The following is a 26,619-nucleotide window of genomic DNA, read 5'->3' as shown; positions in this document are numbered from 1 at the left end:
AATTCTGTATTATTTTTGTCATGAGGGATATTTTCCTGTTGAAAATTAGAAAATGGTATCACTATAATTTAGACAGTGACATTTGAATGAACACTGGATAGTGTGTACAAAAATAACTAGGAAAATTGACTCCAAATATTATCCAGCTTTTGTTGAGAGGAAATTCACTTATTTTGTAAATTAACATGTAAATCAGATTTGCTATCAACTGAATTGAATTGGAAAAGTGCTTTACAAAGTCAGATTTGTTGTGAAACTCTGAACTAATTAGGTATTCTAATCACAATTTTATCCCCACATGGTAGAGTTTGGCTTAATGAGGACAAAATGGTTGTGTGACAGCAAATCATGAGATTAGCAATTATTGCTTTTCATGAGATTGATTAAGCATAGCCCTAAAAAGTCCAAGTGATAAGTAAATGGAAGCAGGAAGTCTGGTAAATCAATAACTCTACCAGAACACATAGAGAGCAGATTAGCTGTGCCACAAAAACCACAGTTTGATCAGAACTGGCAGTGGCCAGTTTTCCTGGTCATCACTGTAAAAATGTAATCTCTCATTGAGACAGTAACTGAATAAATTAGTTGTAATAGATTCAACCTTAAGTGGTGCAATGCCTTAATTCAGAGAGAGAAATAAAATACAAAAATAACTTAAACTTAGACCTAAAAACATATTTCTTTACATTGCCTTGAAAATGTTTTTTTTAAAGAGTTTTGAATGATATTTCTGTGCAAGTAATTTTTAACAAAATAATTAATAAATTTATCAAGATTTTACAATCAGTTAAAGTTTTTAGTCTTAGTCATAATTAAGTGCTTATATATATGTAAAATAGGGCCCCAAATATCTCTTTGTAAAAAAATATTTTTTAAAAGACACCCTTATGTGTTTCTCTGATTTCAGTAAGACATACAAGTGACCAAGTGAACTGCACTATTCTAAATATGTTTTGGATTTCAACTTAGGTGTTGCCATGATTAAGAAAATTAGAAATTTCTGTGAAATTCTTTAAAAATGCTATTCTCCTACAAATTATGGTTATCTATAGTTTGATTTCAGTAAATCTTGATACACATACACACCAATGATACACCAGATACACAATTCTCTATCAGTTTTGGATTTCAACAACTGATTTTGCCATTGTTATTAAAACTAGAAATTTTGTTGACATAATGTTTTGAAACACTCCTTCTTATCCAATTTAGGTTTTTCAGTAAAAGTCAATACAGAAGTAAAATATTTTAAAATACGTAATTCTACAGTGCTCCAAGTCACACTATCAGGTCACTTAATGACAAGCTAAAATATTTTTGGTTGCCATTCCAAAATTTCTGGTTGCCTTCAACAATATCTTACTCACTGACTCACCATGGCAAAAGGTTCTGTGCAGAACATAAGTATATATGTATTACATGTATAAAAGTTAACACAGAACATGTTACTTTGTCTTTATGAAATCAAAGACTGTTTATAACTGTGATTAAACAATTTGCTTGGAGGTTGAAGAAAAAACATTTAGAATATTGTTTTTTCAACAACAGGTTAAAGTATGTAAAAGCTTGTTCACAACCAATCCCTTGGCTGTGTAGAGTAAACATAAAGACATAGATGATCTGATCATCAGAACCAAATTAAATCAAATGCATCAAGATTGATTGATGTGTGCATAGGTTGATCCCCTACTGATGACTTTACTGTGTATAGTAACTTAAATTCTTTTAACTTGTGCTATGAATTACCCCAAAACTGTGATTTGCAAGCAGTTGACCAAAATCTTCATTTTACAGAGTTGGGTTTCAATAAGAGACATGTTTGGATATTACTGTTAGGATGCTATTGTTTGTACAACACTATAACCAATTTTACTTAACCAGGACTTTTGCTTTTGGCCCCATGCTGTCATAATGTTATGTAATCTATATCTTAGCAACTATATTAAGATTATTTAGAATATGTCTTTTCAAATATTTTCTTGACAGGGTATATTTTAAAAGGTAAATCTTGATCCTGATCATGAAAATGTTCCATTGCCTGCCCACATTTACTCAGTCAAAATGAAAGTTTCTTTAATTTGAATAATTTCTGTCACAAAATCAATTTTCTGGTCATGAATGTGATTATTTTAGTTGCAACTTGGAGCACTGTTCCTTTTATCTCTTTTTGATTTTGACAAATGGTATTGCAATGGATATTAAAAATAGAAATTTTTGTGAAATTGTTTCAAAACACTATTACCCTAACATCATTAAAGACTGGTACACAAGTAATTCAATAAATTACGTAATTTTTATCTTCTGGGCTGTAACTTTGTTATGGCGGATCTTTGGAAGCTTATACTTGGTACAAAGATTGTTCAAGAACTGAGGATGTGTCTTGATTGTGACCCAAGGTCATTCCATTAAGTTCAAGGTCACTGGCAGAAAAATGTATCATTTGTGTATAGGCTATAACTTTATTATGGAGAATCAATGGAAACTCATACCTGGTACATAAATGTTTATGACCTGAGGGTTTGTTATGACATTGACCCAAGATCAGTCTGGTACATGTAAGTTCAAGGTCATTGGCAGAAAAAGTTTATTATTTGTGTACAGTCTTCAACTTCCTATTAGAGAAACATTTGAAGTTCATATTTAGACAAAGATTGTTTATGAATTGAAGGCATGTCATGACCTTGACCCAAGTTCAAGGTCACTTTTAGAAAAAAAATTTAATTCCTGTCCTGACCATATTTGCAATGGAGAACATTAGAGGCTAATATTGTATGTGAGCTGAGGATGTATTGCTTTAATCCAAGGTCATTCCAGCAAGTTCAAGGTCATTGGCAGATAAGTGTTTTATTCATGTTTGGTCTGTTACACTCAAATTGAGTCTTTTTGGAAGTTGATATTTGACACAAAGATTGCTTATGACTTAGGAAGTGTCATGATCTGACCTAAGGTTATTTTGGCAAGTTCAAGGTAACATTTTAAACATTGCATATTGGAACTTTAAAAACAAGGAGCATGGAAGGTGAGATATAATTTTGTGAGCTCATTAACAGTACTTCTAGTTTTAATTGGTACTTGATTTGAGAAACAATGTTACACTGGCTATTAAAAATAGAAATTTCTGTGCTAGCAAATAGTTCATCTATCAGTTTATTTCATTTTATTTTATACATCTATTGAACTTTAATAGTATTGTATTATACTCAGATGACCATTAAAGCCCTTGAATTGGGCCTCTTGTTTCTTAACAAGAATCCTACAATAGATCTGGATATGGTTAAGTATAAACTGTTTCAGTGAATATCATTAAAGCCTGCAAGATTTCCTGAAAAAGGAATTTCAAACTTGATATTTTGCCATACATGTTATATATACTGTAACTACACTTATTTTCCTGGGGTCAAAATTTTTATGACTTGAGGAAAAATCAAAGTACTCAGGAGTACAGAGAGCTGGGCTTATTTACAGAGCAGTGACCAGTACCGTTTTACATGAAACATACATGGAATAACTGCTACATAAGAAGTTCAGAAATATTATTTTGCGAAAACTTATTAAATGCATTTAAGTTTTTTAAAACACAGGCATTTTTTTTTAATCGTCTCTGTATAATCTCTGTATAACAATATACCTGTATAACCTCGGTGTCAGGATATTGCATTATGTTACCCACATTTGATTTAACTGGAACAACAATCTGCAGATTATTTTGTTCAATATTTTCAATTTGCAGTTCGCAATACTATTGTCATCTGTGATTATTTTATTCCCCTTTTTAATTTTAGTTTAATGTGCTAAATGTCACAACATCCAACCTAGTAACAAGTGCGCATATACTTTGCACGCGTGGCGAGGCAGTGAAATTTTCCATCATTCTATAAATAGAGGTTGTCTTATCAGCTAAAAATATTTTGATTGTGTGTCGCACGTGGCCTGTGTGCACATATACGAGGGGGTATCAAAAAGTTCGTGGACTAGCGCCATAAAATTAAAACCGCTTTAGGTACATCAATGATTTTTATAATATTTAGTTAGCATCATCTTTTCTATCTATAGAATAAACTACAAATCCTAAATTTTATTTTTATATAAATTAGTAATGTTTTTGTAAGCAATGGTATGTCCAGGCGGCGCAACCTCGAACGTGACGTTTTTTCGACTTGAGTGTAAGTGAGAAAAACTCTTTTGATATGAACATTTGTCATCCAAAAATCCTGATAATTCAGGTATGTGATGGGACACTATTGTTCCGTAAAATATGCAATTTTTACCTCATTCTGTAAGTTTCATGAAATTTTATCATAAATTTTGTATAGAGTGTCCAAATAATTAAGGGCTTGAAAATGAAATCAAAAAAGGGGGAGGGTTTCTTTTTCCAACATTCTATAAAGTTTTGCCCCTGAAAAAAACTGGTATAGACCTAGAAAATGTTTAAACTGGCTACAGAGAAATAAAATACATCCAGAGAACTTGTTTTTTTAATGTCAAAATCGATTCAGAGAGAAAAGGGATGCACAGTTAATGTCGATTTGTAGTCAAGGTGGGAAAAGTCAATCACGTCAAAAAATGACGTTGATCATGTGTGGTAGAAATTGAACTCTAAAAAGCAAAATATGCTGGCAAAATGTAGCGAGGATCTCTCCCAATGTATAAATCCATTTGCAATATTATATGTATTGAAAGCAGCTGTTCATGACATTGTAAAGTCATATAAACAAGACGGGCTTAAGACCTTACTTAACTCCAGGGAATCTCAGCAAGATAAGTGTATGAGGTAGAAGAATCTGACATTGAAAAACAATGACGTTGTCGGACGTCATGAAACTAAATGGCGACAGCGCCGGATGATCATACAATGTCGTTTTTATTTTATAATAATTTAGCAAATAATGAACCTATCAAGCTAAAATTTTCAACATGTCCTTATTTTTAGTTGTTTTATGTTCCTTATAAATTTTGAAAGCACAGACTACTTAGTACTAATTTTATCGCCTCAGTCCACGAACTTTTTGATAACCCCTCGTATATATGGCAGCAGAGCTAGGTTACGTTCACTCTCATACAGGTATTAAGCTTGCCTGACGTAAGAAAACAATATATTGCTGATATTTGAAAATTTGAAAACTTTAATCAAGCGTCATCATCAAGAATTATTTGAGAACAGGAACTGATCTAATTTGAAAAGTGTAATGGTAGAGACAGGTAATGTTTACATTGGCCGTTGTTGGGTTACCATCCGGCGTACTCCGCCGCGCTGAGAAACAATCCCGAAAGCCGGGCCATAGCTTACGCTATGGAGCCCGGCTAATTACCGGTTTGGGAATTTTGTTTCGTAATTAAAGTAGAAATATTATAAAGCAGAATGTAATTTTCATAATTTATGCGTAATATGAATTTGTGGATCTCTTTATACCTTGAAAACAACCAAAATTATTAAACTCCTTCGAAAATTTGAGATTTCACAGTATGTGGCCAACATAATTATACAGAAACAGATAATTATCCAGTTGTTCAGAATGATGTTGCTAGTTGCTATGTATCGTCATAGCTTAGTGTAGCATCAGAGATATCATTTTGTGTTCAAAGCTTTTGAATTTGCATCGATCAACAAAATATACTGAAATGCAAAAGAAATGCAACATCCTATTTTAGGGGGAAATATTATATATAAGATATAATTTTGTATCTAAAAAGTAAGGACATCTTCAACTTTGTAAATATCGGTAATTTAACGGTTGAATGATTTTCATACCATTACTGGAAGATAAGTTTGAGTCCGCTTTACAGAAATAAAGAATTGCATGTTTAACAAAACATTTGGCAATAATATGGGGTTTTAAGGGATTGTATCTGTTCATCATAAATAAAGCAGCAATATTCCAAAGAAAAAATTCTCTTTTCTTTTCTGTAAGCGATGCCAATGCTTCCTGAAAATGACTTAAGTATGCATTTCCATTGCTGTAGCTTGAAAATCTCGAAATAAAGGTGATCCAGAGTTGCAGATGTTAATATGCACTACATCATGCCTCTACAGACTCGTACGTATCATTAGCTTGAATTACAGTCTGGAAGTCCAAGGGTTACTACACTGCGCTAGGCTAGAGAAAATTCGACCTCATCATCTGAAAAACAGGCATTTAAAAATGGTAAAGAATATTTCTTTCGCTCATATCTCAAGATTGATGACCCTATTGCATTGTAGAAATCAAGCTGCCGTTGTTGTGCATGGAAGTCCTGCACGCTGTAATTGAATGGCTGGGGTGGGGGGTGTTTTAACAGTCACGTGTTACTTTTCAAAGTTAAAAGATAATCATTTACTATTTTTATCAAATCTCGGATATTTTCAAATCGAGTTTTACCTCACTGTATTCATTTTGAAAATCATTATATTAAAAAATCAAATATTGGTAGACTACTACCTGTTGCGTTTCTTTTGCGTGTCAGTATATTATTGGTAGATGTCTGGTAGTTGATGATACAATTATAAACATGATGTGAACAAGGAATCTTATCAAATGATTTTATATTTACAGAACTTGTGTGAATGGTTCTGTCATCCACAAAAAGACAAAAGTGAAGAACGGAGACAGAATACTCTGGGGAAACAACCATTTCTTTAGAATTAACTGTCCTAAACAGAACAGTAAGTTGGATGTTAATCTACGCATTCTAGAGCCAAAGGCTCAAGTGAGCTTTCTGATCAAAGAGTGTCTGACTGTCATGTGTTGTCTGTAAACTTTTTACATTTTGAACTTCTTCTCTAGAACCACATGACCAATTTTAACCAAACTTGCCAAAAAGTATCCTTGTGTGAAGGGGATTTAGATTTGATTGAATGAAGGGCCATCCCACTTTCAAGGGGAGATATTTAAGAAATATTTAAGATATATTATATAAATTTGGTGGCATCTTTTAAATATCTTGATGAACCACTGGACCAAAAGTGAAACATTTGGTCAAGTCATGATGCCTAACAATTTTTCATTAGAGTAACTTTGAACAGCAGGGCCAAGGCTATTCATGTGGCCCCTGAGCCCTTTGATAGAGTCAAATATTTACAACTTATATCAATTATGTCTCCTCAGATTAACCTCTTACAGTGAATATTTTGAGCAGTTAACAATAACACAGGTTTACTTATGGAAAATTTAATTTGTGTTTAAAAAAATAAATAAGGCAGCTCATTGTCAGTATGAGAATCCACAGGCAGTACAAACTTCAGCCACTCTTAAAAATTTCAGAGTGAACCATTTGAGGTTTTTATCTTAATACTCAAAATATTTTCTCTTACATTCCCCCCTCCCCCTTATCATTAACATGATAAATGTAAAAAAAAACTTGAGAGATTGCTCCAGTCTATTTTAATTATAGACCAAAAAAAAAAAAGATTCTTGTTAAAAGAGTCCAATGCTTAGATACCAGCCTAATTTTTAGTATACTTCATTAGATATTGAATATTTGACTGGTATTGACTCTGTTAGCATTCAAGAAAATTCTTCCAAAACACAAGATGACTACATAAAAATCAACTTTTGACAAATTTGCTGCTGAAGCATACCATTGTCTGTTCCTTTACCTTTAAGATAGCAGGTTCCCTGTCTCATCCAATAGACCTTTGACTAGTATTTTTCCTTTTTAGCTCACCTGAGCCAAAGGCTCAAGTGAGCTTTTCTGATCAAAATTTGTCCGTTGTCTGTCGTCGTTGGCGTCGTTGGCGTCGTCATTGTTGTTGTAAACTTTTCACATTTTCATCTTCTTCTCCAGAACTACTGAGTCAATTTCAATCAAACTTGGCACAAAGTATCCTTAGGTGAAGGGGATTCAAGTTTGTTCAAATGAAGGGCCACGCCCTCCTCCAAGGGGAGATAATTACGAAATAGCAAAAAATTAATGGCATTATTGAAAAATCTTCTTCTCAAGAACCAATGGGCCAGGAAAGATGAAACTCATGTTGAATTATTATCAGGTAGTGTAGATTTAATTTTGTTCAAATCATGACCCCCGGGGGCAGGGTGGTGCCACAGTGGACGATCAAAGTTTTACATAGGAATATATAGGGAAAATCTTCAAAAATCTTCTTCTCAAGAACAGCAAAGCTATGATAGGTCATATTTATATGGAAGCATCCTCAGGTGGTGTAGATTCAAGTTTGTTCAAATCATGACCCCCAGGGGTAGGGTGGGGCCACAATGGATGATTAAAGTTTAACATAGGAGTATATAGAAAAAATCTTCAAAAATCTTCTTCTTAAGAACAGCAAAGCCATGATTGGTAAAATTTATATGGAAGCATCTGCAGGTGGTGTAGATTCAAATTTGTTCAAATCATGACCCCCGGGGGTAGGGTGGGGCCACAATGGACGATTAAAGTTTAACATAGGAGTATATAGGAAAAATCTTCAAAAATCTTCTTCTCAAGAACAGCAAAGCTATGATTGGTCATATTTATGTGGAAGCATCCTCAGGTGATGTAGATTCAAGTTTGTTCAAATCATGACCCCCAGGGGTAGGATGGGGCCACAATGAGCGATCAAAGTTTTACATAGGAATATATAGGAAAAATCTTTAAAAATCTTCTCAAGAACATCAAAGCCACTGTTTGTCATATTTATATGGAAGCATCCTCAGATAGTGTAGATTCAAGTTTGTTCAAATCATGACCTCCAGGGGTAGGGTGGGGCCACAATGAAAGTTTAAACTTGTAGAGTTAAAAGTCACAGTTAGTCAAAAAAATATGTAAGCATCCTTAGTTAGTGTAGATTTAATTTTGTTCAAATCATACCCCCCACTCCCTTTTAGGGGTAGGTTTGGACCACTTATGCATTTAAGCTTTTCAATACTAAACTGATTTTTCCTTTTTTCCTTGCCACTGTGCTCAGGTGAGCGATGTGGCCCCTGGGCCTCTTGTTTGAGATCCTTTGAATTAAAGTAGACCACTGTCTGTAAACTTTTCTTTTGACAGGCCCTCAGTCTCAGCCTACAGAACTGGACCAAACCATTGACTATAATTTTGCTCAACAAGAGTTGATAATGAATGAATACTCTAATGACCCGATTCAGGAAGCCATTTGTGATCTGGAGAAACAGTATGAGGAAGACAAGCAGGGTGAGATACAATGTTGCCTGTCTATCTGTATGTTTATTAAAGATAATCAATAAGCCTGTTTTCATTTTGTCACAAATTGTATACAAACCAAACTTGCCATATGATGCATCTAAAGAATTAATGTTCTGTCAATTGCATGTTTTATGTGCTGATTTTTAGCTCTACTGGTCAGAGACCAGAAGAGCTTATGCGATAGTAAGGTGTCCATCATCCGTCCATCTGTCTGTAAATAATTATTTAAAATGCTACTCCGCCTACAGTTTTGGTCTGATTTCAATATAACTTGGCACACATGTAGACTTCACTAAGATACATAATTCTATTTATCGGTTTTTTATTTCGATGAACGGTGTTGCCATGGTTACTAAAAATAGAAATTTCTGAGAAATACTTTCAAAACAATACTACTTCTTCAATTTTGGTCTGATTTCAGTATAACTTGGCACACAAGTAGATTACACTAAGATACATAATTCTATATATCAGTTTTTCATTTTGATGAACAGTGTTGCCATGGTTACTAGAAATAGAAATTTCTGTGAAATTCTTTAAAAATGCCACTCCTCCAACAGTTTTGGTCTGATTTCAGTATAACTTGGTACACAAGTAGACTACACTAAGATGCTTAATGCTCTGTATGTTTTTCATTTTGATGAATGGTGTTGACATGGTTACTAAAAATAGAAACTTCTTTGAATTACTTTCAAAGTGCTACTCCTCCTACAGTTTTGGTTTGACTTCAATAAATCTTGTCACAAAAAGAGACTAAACCAAGGATCTTTATTGTATTGATTGCTGTTGCAAAGCTTCAAGTCCGAGTGCTACTTTTCTCTTCCTTTGTTATAAATACAAACTAGAAATACAGTCTCATCAGAGACTTCTGGTCCCTATATTCAAGGCTGCAGTAACTCTGGTTTAGGACAGTATATTGGTCTGTTCACATTTTTCAAACCAAACATGCATATTCTGATTACTAAATGCTTTTTCTAATGCAATAACTCAGAAGTAGTAAAGTTAATATGTGTTTAGTACAAAAAATATTGAAATGCAATAGTAGCTGTTTCAGTGTTGGAATAAAGGATAAATAACACAAACATTTTCTTTTTAGAAATCAACAATATATTTTAATAGTTTTATGTAAATCATATAGATAACTTGAATAATGCTTGCCGTAGTCATGGTAGTAAATGTTGAAATTTTGTAAGATATTTTGTGATAATTTAAGTAGAATGCTGATTGGCTAATTGTTAGGCCATTATTTAATACACTGAATTGTCTACATATTTTTCTGTTTGCCCGATTGTGACATTGAGCACACGGCAGGTGAGACCGGTCGACAGGGGATGCTTACTTCTCCATGGCACCTGATCCCACCTCTGATGTTTTTAGAGGTCCATGTTTGCTCTGCTCCCAATTTGTATTGTTTCAATGGACTTTTAAGCTTGATTACTGTCTGTTATCTCCATATTTTATCTAATAAAATGTGTGCAAAAAATTATATAGATTTAATTAGAAAATGGCTCGATTAAGTTGCATATTTGATCTATGATTTTATAAATTTTAAGAATTTATTATTTAATGTCATTTCTTTTCAAAATCATGCAGTCAAAATATATATCTATCAATCCATAGATTTATAGCTCGCTTCAACAAAGTTGGGGGAGCTTATATAATACCATCAGTGTTGGTGTTGGCATCCCAGATTTAAATTTTTGGTGCTGTTTTCTTTTTAAGTATTTCTTTGCATTATATTGATCCTAGTTGCACGGCTAATGCATCTAGTATGTTTAATTGTGTCATTTAGGATTCAGATGCTGCATTTTCAGCCAGTATTTTCCTTAAAAATGACCAGGTTAATTTGGGGGGAGGGCAGGTTCAAGTTTTTGAAGGAGGTCTCATTCCCAAGTAACTAAAAGCCCTACCTGGACAAAACTTGCATGGATGATACATCTAAGAATGCACCCTGCTAGACTTGCTTCAGATAATGGATCTACATTCTTTGGAAGAGTGAACAGGTTCAAGTTTATGGAGCAGGTTCATTCTAAAGTAACTAGATCAAACTTGCATGTATGTTGCATCTAGACTTGCTTCAAATGCTAGATCTGACCTACATCTTCTGTAGGATTGACTAGATTAAAGTTTTTTTTTTCAAAGAGGTTCATTCCCAGGTTCTCATAAGATTATAAGTCTTATGCTAATCACATATTTGAATGGAGGATGCATCTAAGGATGCTGAATCTTACATATTCAAGATTAAAACATTGCTGTGACATCATGCCTTTGTTCTTGCAGTCTAAAAATTTACCTGTAGCCGTCCGATAATAATAATTAACAGTCCAATAATAAAATATCGGACGACAGTGATAACCAAATCAGACAGTAGTTAAAAAACAACAACTAGGGTGAAATCAAGGTTTAATTTGTCCAGAAACCAAAAAAAAGGTCAGGGAGAAAAAATTCCGGGAAAGCGAATGTGAGGTAAAAATAGCAAATCCAAGAAGAAACTGGAGTTTTACCTTCTTCAAAAGTAACACTTTCCATTCGTTTTTTTTGCAAAGCATTTTCGATACGGCATTGTGAATAAGCCAATTTAAATCCATTTCTGATAAAGAACCAGTCTGCGAATCTCTTCATTTAACGAAGTTTATTCGACTGCCATTGAATGAATGAATGAAACAAAAGAGTTCACTCACTGATTTTACTGTCTAAAGAAAAACAACTTTCTCTTTTCTTTTGTCTACTTATAAGATGGTTTCAGGTAGAAAACTATTGATGCCTGAATTCCTATTGTGTAATTATCGGACTCTTCCAGGTAACTTTTGGACATTTAAATAGCAATGTTTTAAGTAAGATGTATGGTTCATACAATTCTATATGTAAAATTATCAGACTGTTTTCGGTCCTTACGGGCCTCAAACAGTCTGGTAATTTTACACATAGAACAGTATTCAGCATATATCCATTACTGATTGAACAGAAAAATATTATAGAGCAAGTCCATTCCCAAGTTATCCTTCCCAGACCAAACTTGCATAAATATTGAGTCTATGAAAGCACACTAGAAGAATATTTGTTTGGGTGAGAACTGCCTAACTTAAAGAGAGCATTTGTTGAGGTGAGGTCTATAATCTTTGATTACCTAACTTTTTCTTTGTGTTATTTATCCATAATTACTCTTTAACAGAGGCTTTAGAGAAACAGAGACAGGAATATGAACAAAGGATGCAGATTCTGAGGAACCAAATTATGTCCCCTGGTACCCCCAGTAATCCCTATCTCAACTTCAACAGCTTCACTCCCACCGGCACAGGTTCCCAGAATACACTGCAGAGGAAGTATCAAAAGTGGGCAGAAAAGAGGTACGAACTCAAAACCCACAGGTTCAAAAATTGCCAGACTTCTGTAAAACATTTTACTATTTATTGATGCTGACAAATAAATTGAATCAAGGGAAATGTATACAAAACTGCATTTTTAGCTCTTCTGAGCCAAAGGCTCAAAGAGCTAATGCTATGGCCATTTGTGCAGTGTGTTGTGTGGGTAAACTTTTGAGAATATGGGCCATAACTCAAGAACCCCTTGGCCAATTATTGTCAAATTTGTCAGGGGGTATCCTTGGACTAAGGGCTCCCATTTATACTAAAACTAGGGTTGTGACCTTTTAACAAGGGGAGAAAATTAAAAAAATAAAAACAAAAGTACTTGTTGCTAAAAAATCTTCTCAAGAACCAGTGGGCAGATTATTACCAAACTTACACAAAAGGATGAGGATATGCTGTAGATTAAAGTTTGCATGGGGATTTACCCTGGGGCAAAGGGCATGGTCTCAAGGTCACTTCAGAGTTGACCAAAAATTACATTTTATTAAAATTTTGATATTTTGCTTACTATAAGGACTAGGATTATCAAATCTTGTCAGTTGATGCATCTAAGGACCACATATCAAGATGACTCCAAAGTAGGTCATGGTGACCTACTTTTTAAATTTTGCGGCCATCCTTTTTCAAAATGATTTAGAGGCATATTTTGAACACCGTGACCTACTTTTCAATTTATATGAATATAATTAAATATTTTGGGTACTAATTGGCTAAGAATCATCAAATTTTGTCAGTTGATGCATCTTGGGTCTCCAGAGTAGGTCGACTGAAAAGTAGGTCACTATGACCTACTTTTGAAAATTTATGGCTTTAATTAAATATTTCAGATACTAATTGGCTTAGAATCATCAAATTTTGTCAGTTGATGCATCTTGGGTCCGCAGAGTTAGTCAACTGAAAAGGAGGTCACTGTGACCTATTTTTGAAATTTTATGTCTTTATTTAAATATATCAGGTACTTATTGGCTTAGAATCATCAAACTTTGTCAGTTGATGCATTTTGAGTCCTCAAAGTATGTCATCTGAAAAGTAGGTCATTGTGACCTACTTTTGAAATTTTATGTTTATGGTAAAAATATTTCAGGTATTACTTGGCTTAGAATCATCAAACTTAGTTGATGCATCTTGGGTCTTCAGAGAATAACAAGTGATAAATAGGTCACCATGACCAACTCTCAGGTACTAATTGGCTTAGAATCATCTTGGGTTCTCAGAGTGTTTCATCTAAAATGTAGGTCATGATGACCTACCTTTGGAATTTCAAGGGTTTATCTAAATATACAGGATACTTAGAGGCTTCAAATAGAAGTGATAGGTTGTACAGTTTATCAGAAGAGCGATTGAAGACCCTTAGGCCTCTTGTATATTACTGTAACAGAAATCCTCATAAATACATCTAGTTTTATGGTATATATTGATACATGTACAGTACGTAAAACATACTTACTACAAAGTGCCATGGATGAATGATTTTGCTTCATTTGTAGCCTACTACACTTGTATTGAAATTGCTTCTTTGAAATATCGCTTATTTTGAAGTAAAACTAAATCCCCAGTCTCAGTTTCTCATTATCCTTGCAATGAAATATCAGTTAAATTGAAATCACTTATATTGAATTTTTGCTTATTTTGTAAATTATCTTTCCCCTGAGCTGATAACGAGTTGTTTTTATAACAGTTATATTAAACTGAAGTCTTCCTGGCCAGTCGTAGTTATGGTTGGTCATGCTAAGATGTCAGTAGATATATTTTCCCGTAATATGTTTTCATAACATGTTTATTAAAATAAATAAATTACTGAGGGGTTTTTCCTTCTCTCAGATTGCATATTGATGGTGCTTTTGATCAGCTGTTTGAACACATGCGTGTGTAAACAGGTGAATCACAAGAAAAAAAACATTGTCTTTAGATAAGTAAAATGAATTAATGTCTGCATTAAATAAAAATATAAAATCTTGATCCAAATACAGCTTACTCCACTTATATTGAAATCGCTTATTTTGAAATTCCGCTTATTTTGAAATAAAAATAAATCCCCCGTTTTAGCTTCTCATTTTCTTTGCATTAAAATAACGGTTATAATGAAATCGGCTATTTTGAAATATCGCTTATATTGAAGCCACTGATCGGTCCCTAGAGGTGACAATGAGTTGTTTTCATAACAGTTATATTGAAGTACTCCCTGTCGGCTGTCCTTACGGTTGGTGACAGTAATTATGCCTGACTGACCGGTTGATATACAAAGGTGTGAATTAATAAGTTCTCACCTTATTAGCTCACCTGAGCCAAAGGCTCAAGTGAGCTTTTCTGATCAAAATTTGTCCGTTGTCTGTCGTCGTCGTTGGCGTTGGCGTCGTCGTTGTTGTAAACTTTTCACATTTTCATCTTCTTCTCCAGAACTACTGGGCCAATTTCAACCAAACTTGCCACAAAGTATCCTTGGGTAAAGGGGATTCAAGTTTGTTCAAATGAAGGGCCATGCCTTCTTCCAAGGGGAGATAATTAAGAATTCGTGAAAAATTAATGGCATCATTAAAAAATCTTCTTCTCAAGAACCACTGTGCTCGAAAATATGAAACTTATGTGGAAGCATCCTCAGGTAGTGTAGATTCAATTTTGTTCAAATCATGACCCCCGGGGGTCGGGTGGGGCCACAATGGGCGATCAAAGTTTTACATAGGAATATATAGGAAAAATCTTTAAAAAATCTTCTTCTCAAGAACAGCAAAGCCATGATTGGTCATATTTATATGGTAGCATCCTCAGATAGTATAGATTCAAGTTTGTTCAAATCATGACCCCCGGGGGTCGGGTGGGGCCACAATGGGCGATCAAAGTTTTACATAGGAATATATAGGAAAAATCTTTAAAAATCTTCTTCTCAAGAACAGCAAAGCCATGATTGGTCATATTTATATGGTAGCATCCTCAGGTGATGTAGATTCAAGTTTGTTCAAATCATGACCCCCGGGGGTCGGGTGGGGCCACAATGGGCGATCAAAGTTTTACATAGGAATATATAGGAAAAATCTTTAAAAATCTTCTTCTCAAGAACAGCAAAGCCATGATTGGTCATATTTATATGGAAGCATCCTCAGATAGTGTAGATTCAAGTTTGTTCAAATCATGACCCCCGGGGGTCAGGTGGGGCCACAATGGGCAATCAAAGTTTTACATAGGAATATATAGGAAATCTTTAAAAATCTTCTTTTCAAGAACAGCAAAGCCATGATTGGTCATACTTACATGGAAGCATCCTCAGGTAGTGTAGATTCACGTTTGTTCAAATCATGACCCCCGGGGGTCGGGTGGGGCCACAATGGGCGATCAAAGTTTTACATAGGAATACATAGGTTAAATCTTTAAAAATCTTCTACTCAAGAACAGCAAAGCCATGATTGGTCATATTTAAATGGAAGCATCCTCAGATAATGTAGATTCAAATTTGTTCAATTTATGAAACCCCCCCTCCCCCCGATCCACTTTTTTATTCAAACTTTTCAACCTTTCAAGACTGAACTGATTTCTGCTTTTTCCTAGCCATAGTGCTCAGATGAGCGATGTGGCCCCTGGGCCTCTTGTGTGTTTTTATACTGCTTTTACAAAATAAAATTTATTCACTGTCGAATTCTTTGTTTTCACGTATATGGACGTATTGAGGCTAGACATAATATGGGAACCCCACAAAAAAGAAAAACCTTAATCTTTGTACACTAAATACGAACTTGATATGGCTATTGATAAGAAGGCAAAGCCTAAATCCGAAATAGCTAAGGATTTTGGGATTAACCAGAGTACATGCACTTATGATGATATACAAGCAGCATTCAGCAAGTAATTGAAGCACTTGAGTCGGGTGATTTTTCTCCAAAATATAAAAGAATGCAATTGGGGAATTATAAAGAGGTTGAAGATTTCTTTTCAAATGGTTTACAAATGCAAACAGCCTCAAACATAGCCATTTCCGGCAAAATTCTTGCTGAGAAATCTCAAGAATTCACAAAAAAGTTGGGTGTTGCTGACTTCAAAATTTCATCTGAATTTATACATCAATTAAAAAAAAAACGACACAGAATTATATATAAAGCAGTCTGTGGTGAAAGCAAAAGCGTTGATAGAAATTTAACCAACGACTGGATAAAAAATAAATTGCCCAATTTAATAGCAGAGTATGACCAAATTAATTTGTTCGGGTTTGCTCTCCTTTATTTTAGTTCAGGATTGAACTTTCAAATATGGCGACTTCATGTCAGTTGATTTTGCTTATATTGAATTACGGATATATTGAAATAATTTGCATGGTCCCCTGAATTTCAATATATCTGAAGTAGGCTGTATTAAGCAAAGAATTTTGGGATAAATCCAAGCACACACTAGCAATGATATGCATGTACAACCGGCACACTGTTTTTGAATCCTTCGAGTCCATGTAGGCATGGTGACTTTCCCCCTAATGGATAAAGAATAAGATCAGGAAATTATATGAGGCTGAAAGATGTCAGACTTTTTCAAATAAACCAACTATTTCTTTTCATTATTCAAGAGTTGTAAATTTAACCATGTAATGTTGCTTTGGGTTTGTCTATGTGTTTTAGATAAGGATCAGGATTTTAAAATCTCGTCAAAGGCCAATTTCACTTATTTTGAACTTTGGTTATATTGAAAATAATGTGTTGGTCCCTTTAATTTCAATATCTCCAAAGTAGACTGTAATTCATTATATCCGTTAAGTTTTCAGTATATATTAAAGTCACTGGATATGAAAATCACTTCACTATATAAGTGTCAATTCATTATTAGTGTGTTCATTATAAGTGTGTTTTACTGTAAAATATTTAGATTTTATTTTGTTTTGCACTGGAAAAAGGTGTAAGTAACAATAAAAAGTTTAAGAACAGTTATGAATTCTTTGAAAATTTACATTATTAAGAGTTCATTGACATGTATTTGTTTAATTTTAATGTGCTGTACTGTTGGCTAATTGTGAGTGATTTGTTGGGAATAAGTTTGTTTTGAATGTTTCATTTCTAGAAAGAGCAACTTAAAGAACAGTTTACAAGTCCTCAGAGAGGAGGTACTGAAAGCTAAAGCTATTGTGAGGGAAGCCAATGTTCTGTCACAAGAAATGGGCAAAAGAACCGAATTCCAGGTCACACTACAGATTCCAGCCAGTAGTCTTAGTCCAAATCGCAGGGTAAGTAAATGAGCTAGAAAAGTCAAATGAATTAAGAAAAATAAGCTTCTGAAAATAAGATGTTTGGAAATATAGCTTTTGATTAAAAGTTGAGAATGCATCTTATACATTTTTCCCAGAAGGAAACACATATTTCTAAGAAAAAGTTTTGATTGTTAACAAGAAAGTCATCTAACAGAAGTCATCAGAATAAGTCATTAACACCAAAGACTATCAAAGTTTTAGTGGTGCTACTAAAATTTGCCACTATAAGATTGTCCATCAGGCTAGTAGAAATTGAGATTACTAAATGAATATCAAAGACACTGACATTTTTCAAAGTCAATACAAATGCAGGGACTGAGGGTTCACCTTGGCAGGTGTTTTCTGGCATTTACTCATGAGGTGTACTGAATAGACTTTGTGCTTATTTAAAGCATCTGTGTGATAAGTAGAAATGAAAAGTTAAGGCATTTTTAAACTTCTGAAGAAGAGGCAAGGGAATGCTGAAAACACAGTCAAACCTCCCAATAAACTAATGAGTCAACTCTTAATTAGAAGTATGTTGACATCATTAGATTTAAAGTAAAATGAGTTTTATTTTTTTTACTAGATAAGCAGAAGTTGTAAATAACAATATTGCATGCAGATTTTTTTTTTCAGTTGAATCAAAATCAGTGATTTGCTTTTAGTTCAGAATATTTTATGGTATCTTTCATTAATTTTGTATTTCACTAATTAAAAATCATTACTCTGGGCCAGTGATTTTCTAAGAAGACTTTTGGTGCTTTATAAGGGCACCAGCCCATCAAGGTAGCAGTTTGAAAAAACTTACTGTGATAAATTTACTAGCATAAAATTATGGAATTGCCATAAAATATGCCCATTTTTGATTTTTTACAGAAAGGGAATGGTTTTGTCAGTGAGCCAGCCATTTTAGTGAAGAGAAAGAACCGGCCTAATCAAATCTGGTTGATGGAGAAATTAGAGAATAAGATTATAGACATGAGAGAGATGTACGAGGAGAGGAAGTCCTCGGGCCAGCCCCTGATGGTAGAGGACACTGATACTTGGGTTTGTTGTTGTTGCATGGCTTCAGCTTACCTTTGACCTCCCTGTAAATGTGTCAACAGTTTTTCTTTTTTTGTTCTGAAATTAAAGTGGTGGATGGTTATTTGTGAAATAGAAGCTTATGGGCTGGTAACTCCATTTGGAGTTTTTTCAATACTATTTTGCCTAGATTTCTCTAAAACTTGGTACACATCTGTGTAGTGCCCATGACCTTTCTAGCTGATGGCTAAGCTTGACCTTTTTTTTTTGGCATCACCAGTGATCCCTACCTCATCTATTGCTCTTTTATTTTTGAAGCTTGGTCGGGAATCCATGTCATGCTCAATGAAATATTTATTATGAAAACATTTCAAAGAAACAAACTCATTGCTGCCCAGACCCTTTTAGTGTAGTCTTCTGTTAAAGATTTGGTACTGATTAGAGGGGACTGATAGCATAAGATGGCCGCATCCCTTGAAGGTGTGATTTTTTTTGGAACTTCAAAATATATCTGCGCAGGGTTTATAAAGTAAATACTTGTAATACATGAATAGATAAAATACCATTTTTTTTTCTTCTAATGTAGAAAAGTTCAATTCCTAGGAGTACACTTTATACTTAAATTTGGTTTTTTTTTTAATCAGTTTTGCAAATTTTTAAAACAAGTTGCTTAGACAACAGTTGTTTTACGGAGGTGGTGAACTGTAAAGCTATTTTAAATGAACATGCATTAATTACATGTAACAAGAGTTTTGATTGACCATCTTATTTTGGCATTATAAGCAGTTATCTTGGCAATGCTAATAATAAATATGGCTAATAATTTAATAAAATCACAAATATTTACATTGGTACATAGAAAATAGAATTATTCCTGAAACCATTAAAAAATGTGTAATAAAATTATCAGTTGTAGGATATTGATTAATTTGCTAATCCGTAAAACAACCTTTTATACAGTGTTTGTGTGTGAAAAAATATGTACACTTGAACTTCACTGCTTTGGCAGGGGGGCTATCTGTGGCAAACTGATTTACATTGTTTTGTTTTGTTTTGTTTTTTTTTGTTTTGTATTTAGCTCACCTCAACGAAGTTGGGGGAGCTTATGAAATACCCTCGGCATCGGCATCCCAGGTTAAGGTTTTTAGAGCAGTTTTCTTTTCAAGTACTTCTATGGCCTATATTAGTCAGAGATGCATGGAGGATGCTTCTAGTGTGTTTCATTGTACCAGTCAAAGTTTCAGGTGCTGCAATTTCAGCTAAAGAATGACCAGGTGAATGTTTTTGGAGGAGGTTAAAGTTTTTGGAGCAGGTCTCATTTCCAAGTAACTATAAGTCCTATGTTGAACAAACTTGCATGTATGATACATCTAAGGATTCACACAACTGGACTTGCTTCGGATGCTGGATCTGACCTACATTTTCCGGATGAGTAACCAGGTTAAAGTTTTTGGAGCAGATCTCATTTCCAAGTAACTATAAGCCCTATATTGACCAAACTTGCATGGATGATACATCTAAGGATGCACACTACTGGACTTGCTTCAGATGCTGGATCTGACCTATATTTTCAGGATGAGTGACCAGGTTAAGGTTTTTGGAGCAGATCTCATTTCCAAGTAATATAAGCCCTATATTGACCAAACTTGCATGGATGATACATCTAAGGATGCACACTACTGGACTTGCTTTGGATGCTGAATCTGACCTATATTTTCCAGATGAGTGACCAGTTTAAGTTTTTGGAGCAGATGTCATTTCCAAGTAACTATAAACCCTATATTGACCAAACTTGCATGGATGATACATCTAAGGATTCTCACTACTGGACTTGCTTCAGATGCTGGATCTGACCTATATTTTCCGGATGAATAACCAGGTTAAAGTTTTTGGAGCAGATCTCATTTCCAAGTAACTATAAGGCCTATCTGAACCAAACTTGCATGGATGATGCATCAAGGGATGAACAATCTCAAACTTGCTTTGGATGCTGGATTTTACTTACATTTTCTGGATGAGTGACTAGTTTTAGTTTTCAGGTAAGTCTATTCCCAAGTAACTGCAAGCCCTATCAGACCAAAATTGCATAAATGTTGCATCTAGGGATGCACACTCCTAGATTATTAGTTTGGTGTGGGACTTTGCCTTACTTAAAGACAACATTCATTGAGGTGAGCTCTGTAATCTCTGATTACCTATGTTTTGTTTTGTTTTTTTTTTTTGGGGGGGGGGGGGGGGGGGTGTTGTTTGTTTTTTCTTTTTTTAATATATTTGATCCATAAATAATTTCTGTGCCAAAAATTATTTATGAAACGTAGAAGCTTCATTGAAAACTAACTTGAAGGTTTTAGTTTCTTGATAGGAAAAGTTAATCACAGTAAAACACAGATATAGAGAAGTACCAGGGAGGAACAATTTTGATTTGTTATAAACGCTATTCATTATATCTGTTAAGTTGATAATGATATGTTTCAATGAAAATCACTTAACTGTAAGTATGAATTCATTATGAGCATGTTTGCGTGTTCGTGTTTTACTGTAACTTGAACATGTTCAATTCTCTGTTTACAATATTTTTATTTAAAGCAAAAAAGGATGAACTGCAATTTTCAAGAAAAATATGGGGAAAACATCAAAAAATATTATAGTTTCCATTTCACTTAAGAATTTCTTTTAGTACAGAATAATATTTGGTATAAGTTTTCCATTTCAATGAAGTATTTCTTTTAGATCAAAATAATATTTGGTATTAGTTTTTTATTTCAATTAAGTATTTTTTTTAAAAATATTTGGTATTAGTTTTCATTCTTTCTATTTAGGATGATGGTCCCATGGTGAAGGGTGACCCATTTTATGAGTCCCAGGAGAATCATAATTTGATTGGTGTAGCCAATATCTTCCTGGAATGTCTGTTCCATGATGTTTCTTTAGATTATCATGTGCCAATCATTAGCCAACAAGGGGAGGTAATGCAATCAAAATGTTCTGAATTTCATGGTCACCATTTAAAAGATAGAATTCAGATCATAGAATTGCTGAATCTTTGTTATATAATTTAATTTACAGATTGCTGGAAAGCTGCACATCCAGATCTCTAAGCTAGGTGGCTCTTGTCTTGAACGTTATGGTGATACAACGAGTGAGGATAATGAAGTAGCTGATCCTGCTATGGCAGCAGGGGGACCTATGATTGTCAGGGTATGTCTAGATAGGTAATTAGTATGATGTAATGATGTAGCCGACCCTGCTATGGCAGCAGGGGGGCCTACGATTGTCAGGGTATGTCTAGATAGGTAATTAGTATGATGTAATGCTGTAGCCGACCCTGCTATGGCAGCAGGGGGGCCTATGATTGTCAGGTTATGTCTAGATAGGTAATTAGTATGATGTAAAGAAGTAGCCGACCCTGCTATGGCAGCAGGGGAGCCTATGATTGTCAGGGTATGTCTAGATAGGTAATTAGTATGAGGTAATAAAGTAGCTGACCCTGCTATGGCAGCAGGGGGGCCTACGATTGTCAGGGTATGTCTAGATAGGTAATTAGTATGATGTAATGCTGTAGCCGACCCTGCTATGGCAGCAGGGGAGCCTATGATTGTCAGGTTATGTCTAGATAGGTAATTAGTATGATGTAAAGAAGTAGCCGACCCTGCTTTGGCAGCAGGGGGGCCTATGATTGTCAGGGTATGTCTAGATAGGTAATTAGTATGATGTAATGAAGTAGCTGACCCTGCTATGGCAGCAGGGGGGCCTACGATTGTCAGGGTATGTCTAGATAGGTAATTAGAATGATGTAATGAAGTAGCCGACCCTGCTATGGCAGCAGGGGGGCCTATGATTGTCAGGGTACATTCTAGATAGGTAATTAGTGTGATGTAATGAAGTAGATGACACTGCTATATCATCAGCGGGGGGGGGGGGGGGGGGGGGCATGATTGTCAGGGTATGTCTAGATAGGCAATTACCGGTAGTATGATGTAATGCTGTAGCCGACCCTGCTATGGCAGCAGGGGGTCTATGATTGTCAGGGTATATCTAGATAGGTAATTAGTATGATGTAATGAAGTAGCTGTCATTGTTGTAGGTCAGCCAAGTCACTTTGGGGGTAAACTTTTGAACATTTCCAGCTTCTTCTCTTAAAGAGGTGAACCAATTTCAACCAGTTTTGGTGTACAGCAGCTATATAATCATGAAACTTTATCACACATCCGCAGTTCAATACCTGACATATTCCAAAACATTAGTGGGTACTGCTTATAATATAAGAGGAGTTCGAGGAAGAAGTTTTTGTAGAATAAAACATCCTTTTTTGCCCCTCAATTGAATCCCAGGGTGAAAATTAAATGATTGCACATCTACAGGACACTATATACATGTATCTATCATATTCCAAAAGGTGAATAGGCTACTTCTGAAATGTAAGAGGATTTTGAAGGAGATCTTGTAGAAGGTCCAAGTTTTGGACTAAGTTCCTATACAATAAAATTTGGATATAATGAAGTCCTTGGGACCTGTGAATTAACTTTGCAATATCCGTTATTTGTTATATCCCTATAATGAATCTGTTAAAAAAAATTAGCCAATTCGCAATTTTACGTTTTCCTTCAAGTGTGACTCCTAAATATGGTCAGGGAAGTGTTAAATACAAAACTTAATTATACTGAGGTACAAAAGTTTTCAGATGAATTGTCATAAAATTCATGTCACATGGGTCCTGAGTTCCAATCTCTCCTGATAAATGCAGGATACTCCAATGCTGCCAGGGTTATATGCCTTCTTTTTTTTTTCTTTTTTTTTTTTTAATTTTTATTGTCATTGATCTAAATCAAATGGATTTGAATTTGACAATTACAATGTACATGTTACTGATTTTTGAAATTTTTTATGTATGCAGTGCTGATAAAATATATAAATGCCACATATGTGGGTGATTGTTGGTAAATTTATGATTAGAAATCATCCCAAAATCAGTGATGAGTTCAACTTCACAGAATTGACCATTTATAAACACATTTGAACTTTGATATCTCCAATACCAAGGATATGTCCAAGATGTGGCAGTCCCAACCACTTTTTCTTTGTTTTTTAACCTTGTTATCTTGAATCCTTGGATATCTCAAAATAATGAGGTTTGACTGCACAGTAACCATTATCCATGGTATTCAAGATATCGAAAGTCAAGATAATGAAGTTGAATCGTATTCATCAATCCACATCAATGTTTGTGACTTTGAAATTTAATTTCACTAATTTACTTTTCAGCTGAACATTCTATCAGCTAAGGGCCTGCCTTCATCCATGTCTAACTTTGTTTTCTGTCAATACACTTTCTGGGGCCAGGAGGAGTCAGTGGTTGTCCCTCCTCAGATTAACCCTGACATGATGGAACGCCAGAATTCCACAGGGGACACGGTCTCGGTCAAATTCCAGCACCGAAAGGTAGGGGTAATGTGGAAGATCATTCCAGTGATTATTGGGAAATATCTCAAAACATCTTGAATAACTTTGTATAGTTTCTTATACTGTTGTAGTTTTGTGTCGTATCTAAAGGTTGACATTTACACATTTTATTCTTTTTCATTTTTTTTTTAGGATTTCAAAATCAACATAACAGAAGAGTTTGTGGAGAACTGTCAGGACGGAGCATTGTCAGTAGAAGTTTGGGGTCATAGGGTCACATCCACTGGCAATACAGAGACAGACATAGCTAAAACAGTCAAAGCCAAAACTCGTTCTCTCACTGAAAGGTACTGGAAGTGTGGATGAAAGAATTATTTAGAATAAAGATTTAATGGAAAGAATTCATATAAACTTGTTTCTAATATTTTATTCTCCTCGATCAGTTATAAGAGGGACTTTAGTTACCATTGAGTATGATTAGCTCCCCTGAGCTGTACAATGAAGTGAGCTTTTTGATCACTTGATGTACTGCATCTGTCTGTCTGTCTGTCTCTCTCAATAAACTTTACATATTTTTGACATCTCTATATCCACTGGGCAAATTTCAACCAACTTGCCAAAAAACATTTTTGGAGAAAGGGAATTCAAAGGGTCCCACCTCTTTCAAGGGGAGATAAATGATGAATAGTAAAAATTTGATGGCAACTTTTAAAAAAAAAATTAAAATCTCAAAAACCAGTGGGTCAGAAAAGACAAAACCTGTGTGAAAGCTTCCCTTATAATGATATAGATTTTAAAATGTGCTAATTGAGGCCCTTGAGGCAATAGGGGATCAAAGTTTTACATGGGAATATTTAAGGGGGCCGGGGAGGGGGGGGGGGATCTTCATCTCAAGAACAGCAGGGCTATGATTAGTTATATATGTGCAGGCATCCTCAAGTGGCACTCAGATGTTCAAATCATGTCCCTGGGGGGCCACAATTGGGGATCAAAGTGATTAGTCATAAAGTCACATATATAATTTAAGCATCACCTAAGGATTTTACCTGGTAGACTTCAATGTGTTGCTTTGTTTAGCAGATTGGGTTAGCTTTGTTTAGCAGATTAACTGATAAGAACAATTAGAATTTTACGAAAAACAAGTCTATTATTGAATTTCAAAAAAGTTATTTAATTATTTTAGTGGACAGCCTTAAATTGGCATTTAGCAAAAAAAAAAATAGTGTGTCTAATAGTTGGTTTAGTTGGTTTTACAGTGAATTATATTACTTGTGCAGCATTCCGATGTTGTGTTGATTCAATTTTTTTTTTGTCCACCAAAGTATGCTGAAATACTGTCAACTTGACATGAAACAATAAACGACCAATCTATTAATTTTTCTCACATGATAAATCCTGGTGTCAGGTTGGGAATATACAGGGAAAAAAATATTCTTGATCAGAAAAGGAGAGCCTTCTTTGGCATATTGACATTTAAAGTTGTAGCACCCCCATGTTGTTTGGATATAAGTGCGGGTAGGTCATGATCCCTTAGGGCTAGGGCGGGGCTGCAGTATGGGGTCAAAATTTTTCATAAATGGAGATAGTGAAGGAAAAAAATCATCTGATGAACAGCAGTGCTAATGTTACTCAGGTGAGCATTGTGGCCCATGGGTTTCTTGTTTTCAGATGGAATGAGGTGATGAGGAAACTGGAATTGTGGATAGAAATTGAAGAGCTAAATTATCAGGGGGAGTGGTCTTCTGTCGAGGTCCAATCAAAACCTGGCGTTCTCTCAGCAGGGGTATTTCAGCTACAACAGGTCAGTCTTCTAACTGTAGTTCATTAGACAACACACGTTACTGAATGACAGGATATTTTTTTTGAGTGAATTTGCTTGGATGTTATTCCTTTGTCAAATTGAATATGTGGCTCTAAATTTGCTCTTGAGTACATCTGGGAGGACAAATAAAGAATTCTGTAGACACGTTTTTTAGATTTCTTTATGAGTATTTGAAGTTTTGACTCTAAATAGGACAAAAAAATGTTTGAATAGATAATTAAGTCAAAAATAAATATTTTATTAATGTTTGAAATGTGTGTCACGTAACACATGACAGACATATAACGTAGCATGACAGACCTATGATAAAACGTGCCTTGATTAAATTACATTTCTGATGCTTAGCAATACAAATAATCTGTAAAAAATAAAATTCAACAATTCCTTAAACAAAGCAAAAAAAAATTTCACTCTTATGTAGAAGAAAAAAAGATTTTAAGCTACTTTTGATGCACAAACTGATGATCATAACACTGACAGACTCCTCTACTTAGCCAGACAAATCAACCATAAACTTTCATTATTTTATCAAAAAGATAATGTTGCCGTAAGAAATGAACATTAATCAAATTGTGATTTCTTATAGACTTTAAATTTGAATTTTTTAAAAATAAATCTCTGCTTGTCATACAAAATTTCCACCATGTCTGTCATATTACGATATTTCTTGAGCAATACCTGTTTGAAACGAG

At 34.6% G+C, this 26,619-nt stretch overlaps 1 protein-coding gene across 3 annotated transcripts in view; it reads left to right on the top strand.

The window, feature by feature from the left end:
* Nucleotides 1-26,619, top strand: part of LOC133185567 (kinesin-like protein KIF13A) — a 202,298-nt gene that overhangs the window by 99,803 nt on the left and 75,876 nt on the right. For all 3 annotated transcript variants that reach the window (XM_061320866.1, XM_061320884.1, XM_061320876.1), the window contains exons 15-24: nucleotides 6,531-6,640; nucleotides 8,959-9,102; nucleotides 12,287-12,461; nucleotides 17,514-17,676; nucleotides 18,559-18,729; nucleotides 21,525-21,671; nucleotides 21,772-21,903; nucleotides 23,968-24,144; nucleotides 24,298-24,452; nucleotides 25,774-25,906. In XM_061320866.1, the coding sequence (XP_061176850.1) occupies nucleotides 6,531-6,640; nucleotides 8,959-9,102; nucleotides 12,287-12,461; nucleotides 17,514-17,676; nucleotides 18,559-18,729; nucleotides 21,525-21,671; nucleotides 21,772-21,903; nucleotides 23,968-24,144; nucleotides 24,298-24,452; nucleotides 25,774-25,906 (1,507 nt within the window). The remainder of the gene's footprint in view (nucleotides 1-6,530; nucleotides 6,641-8,958; nucleotides 9,103-12,286; nucleotides 12,462-17,513; nucleotides 17,677-18,558; nucleotides 18,730-21,524; nucleotides 21,672-21,771; nucleotides 21,904-23,967; nucleotides 24,145-24,297; nucleotides 24,453-25,773; nucleotides 25,907-26,619) is intronic.

The sequence above is a fragment of the Saccostrea echinata genome, unplaced genomic scaffold (assembly GCF_033153115.1).
Source record: "Saccostrea echinata isolate AGI-Se365-2 ecotype Australia unplaced genomic scaffold, CSIRO_AGI_Sech_v1 ptg000001l, whole genome shotgun sequence".
Taxonomy (NCBI): domain Eukaryota; kingdom Metazoa; phylum Mollusca; class Bivalvia; order Ostreida; family Ostreidae; genus Saccostrea; species Saccostrea echinata.
This window is presented reverse-complemented; position numbering and strand designations above follow the sequence as displayed.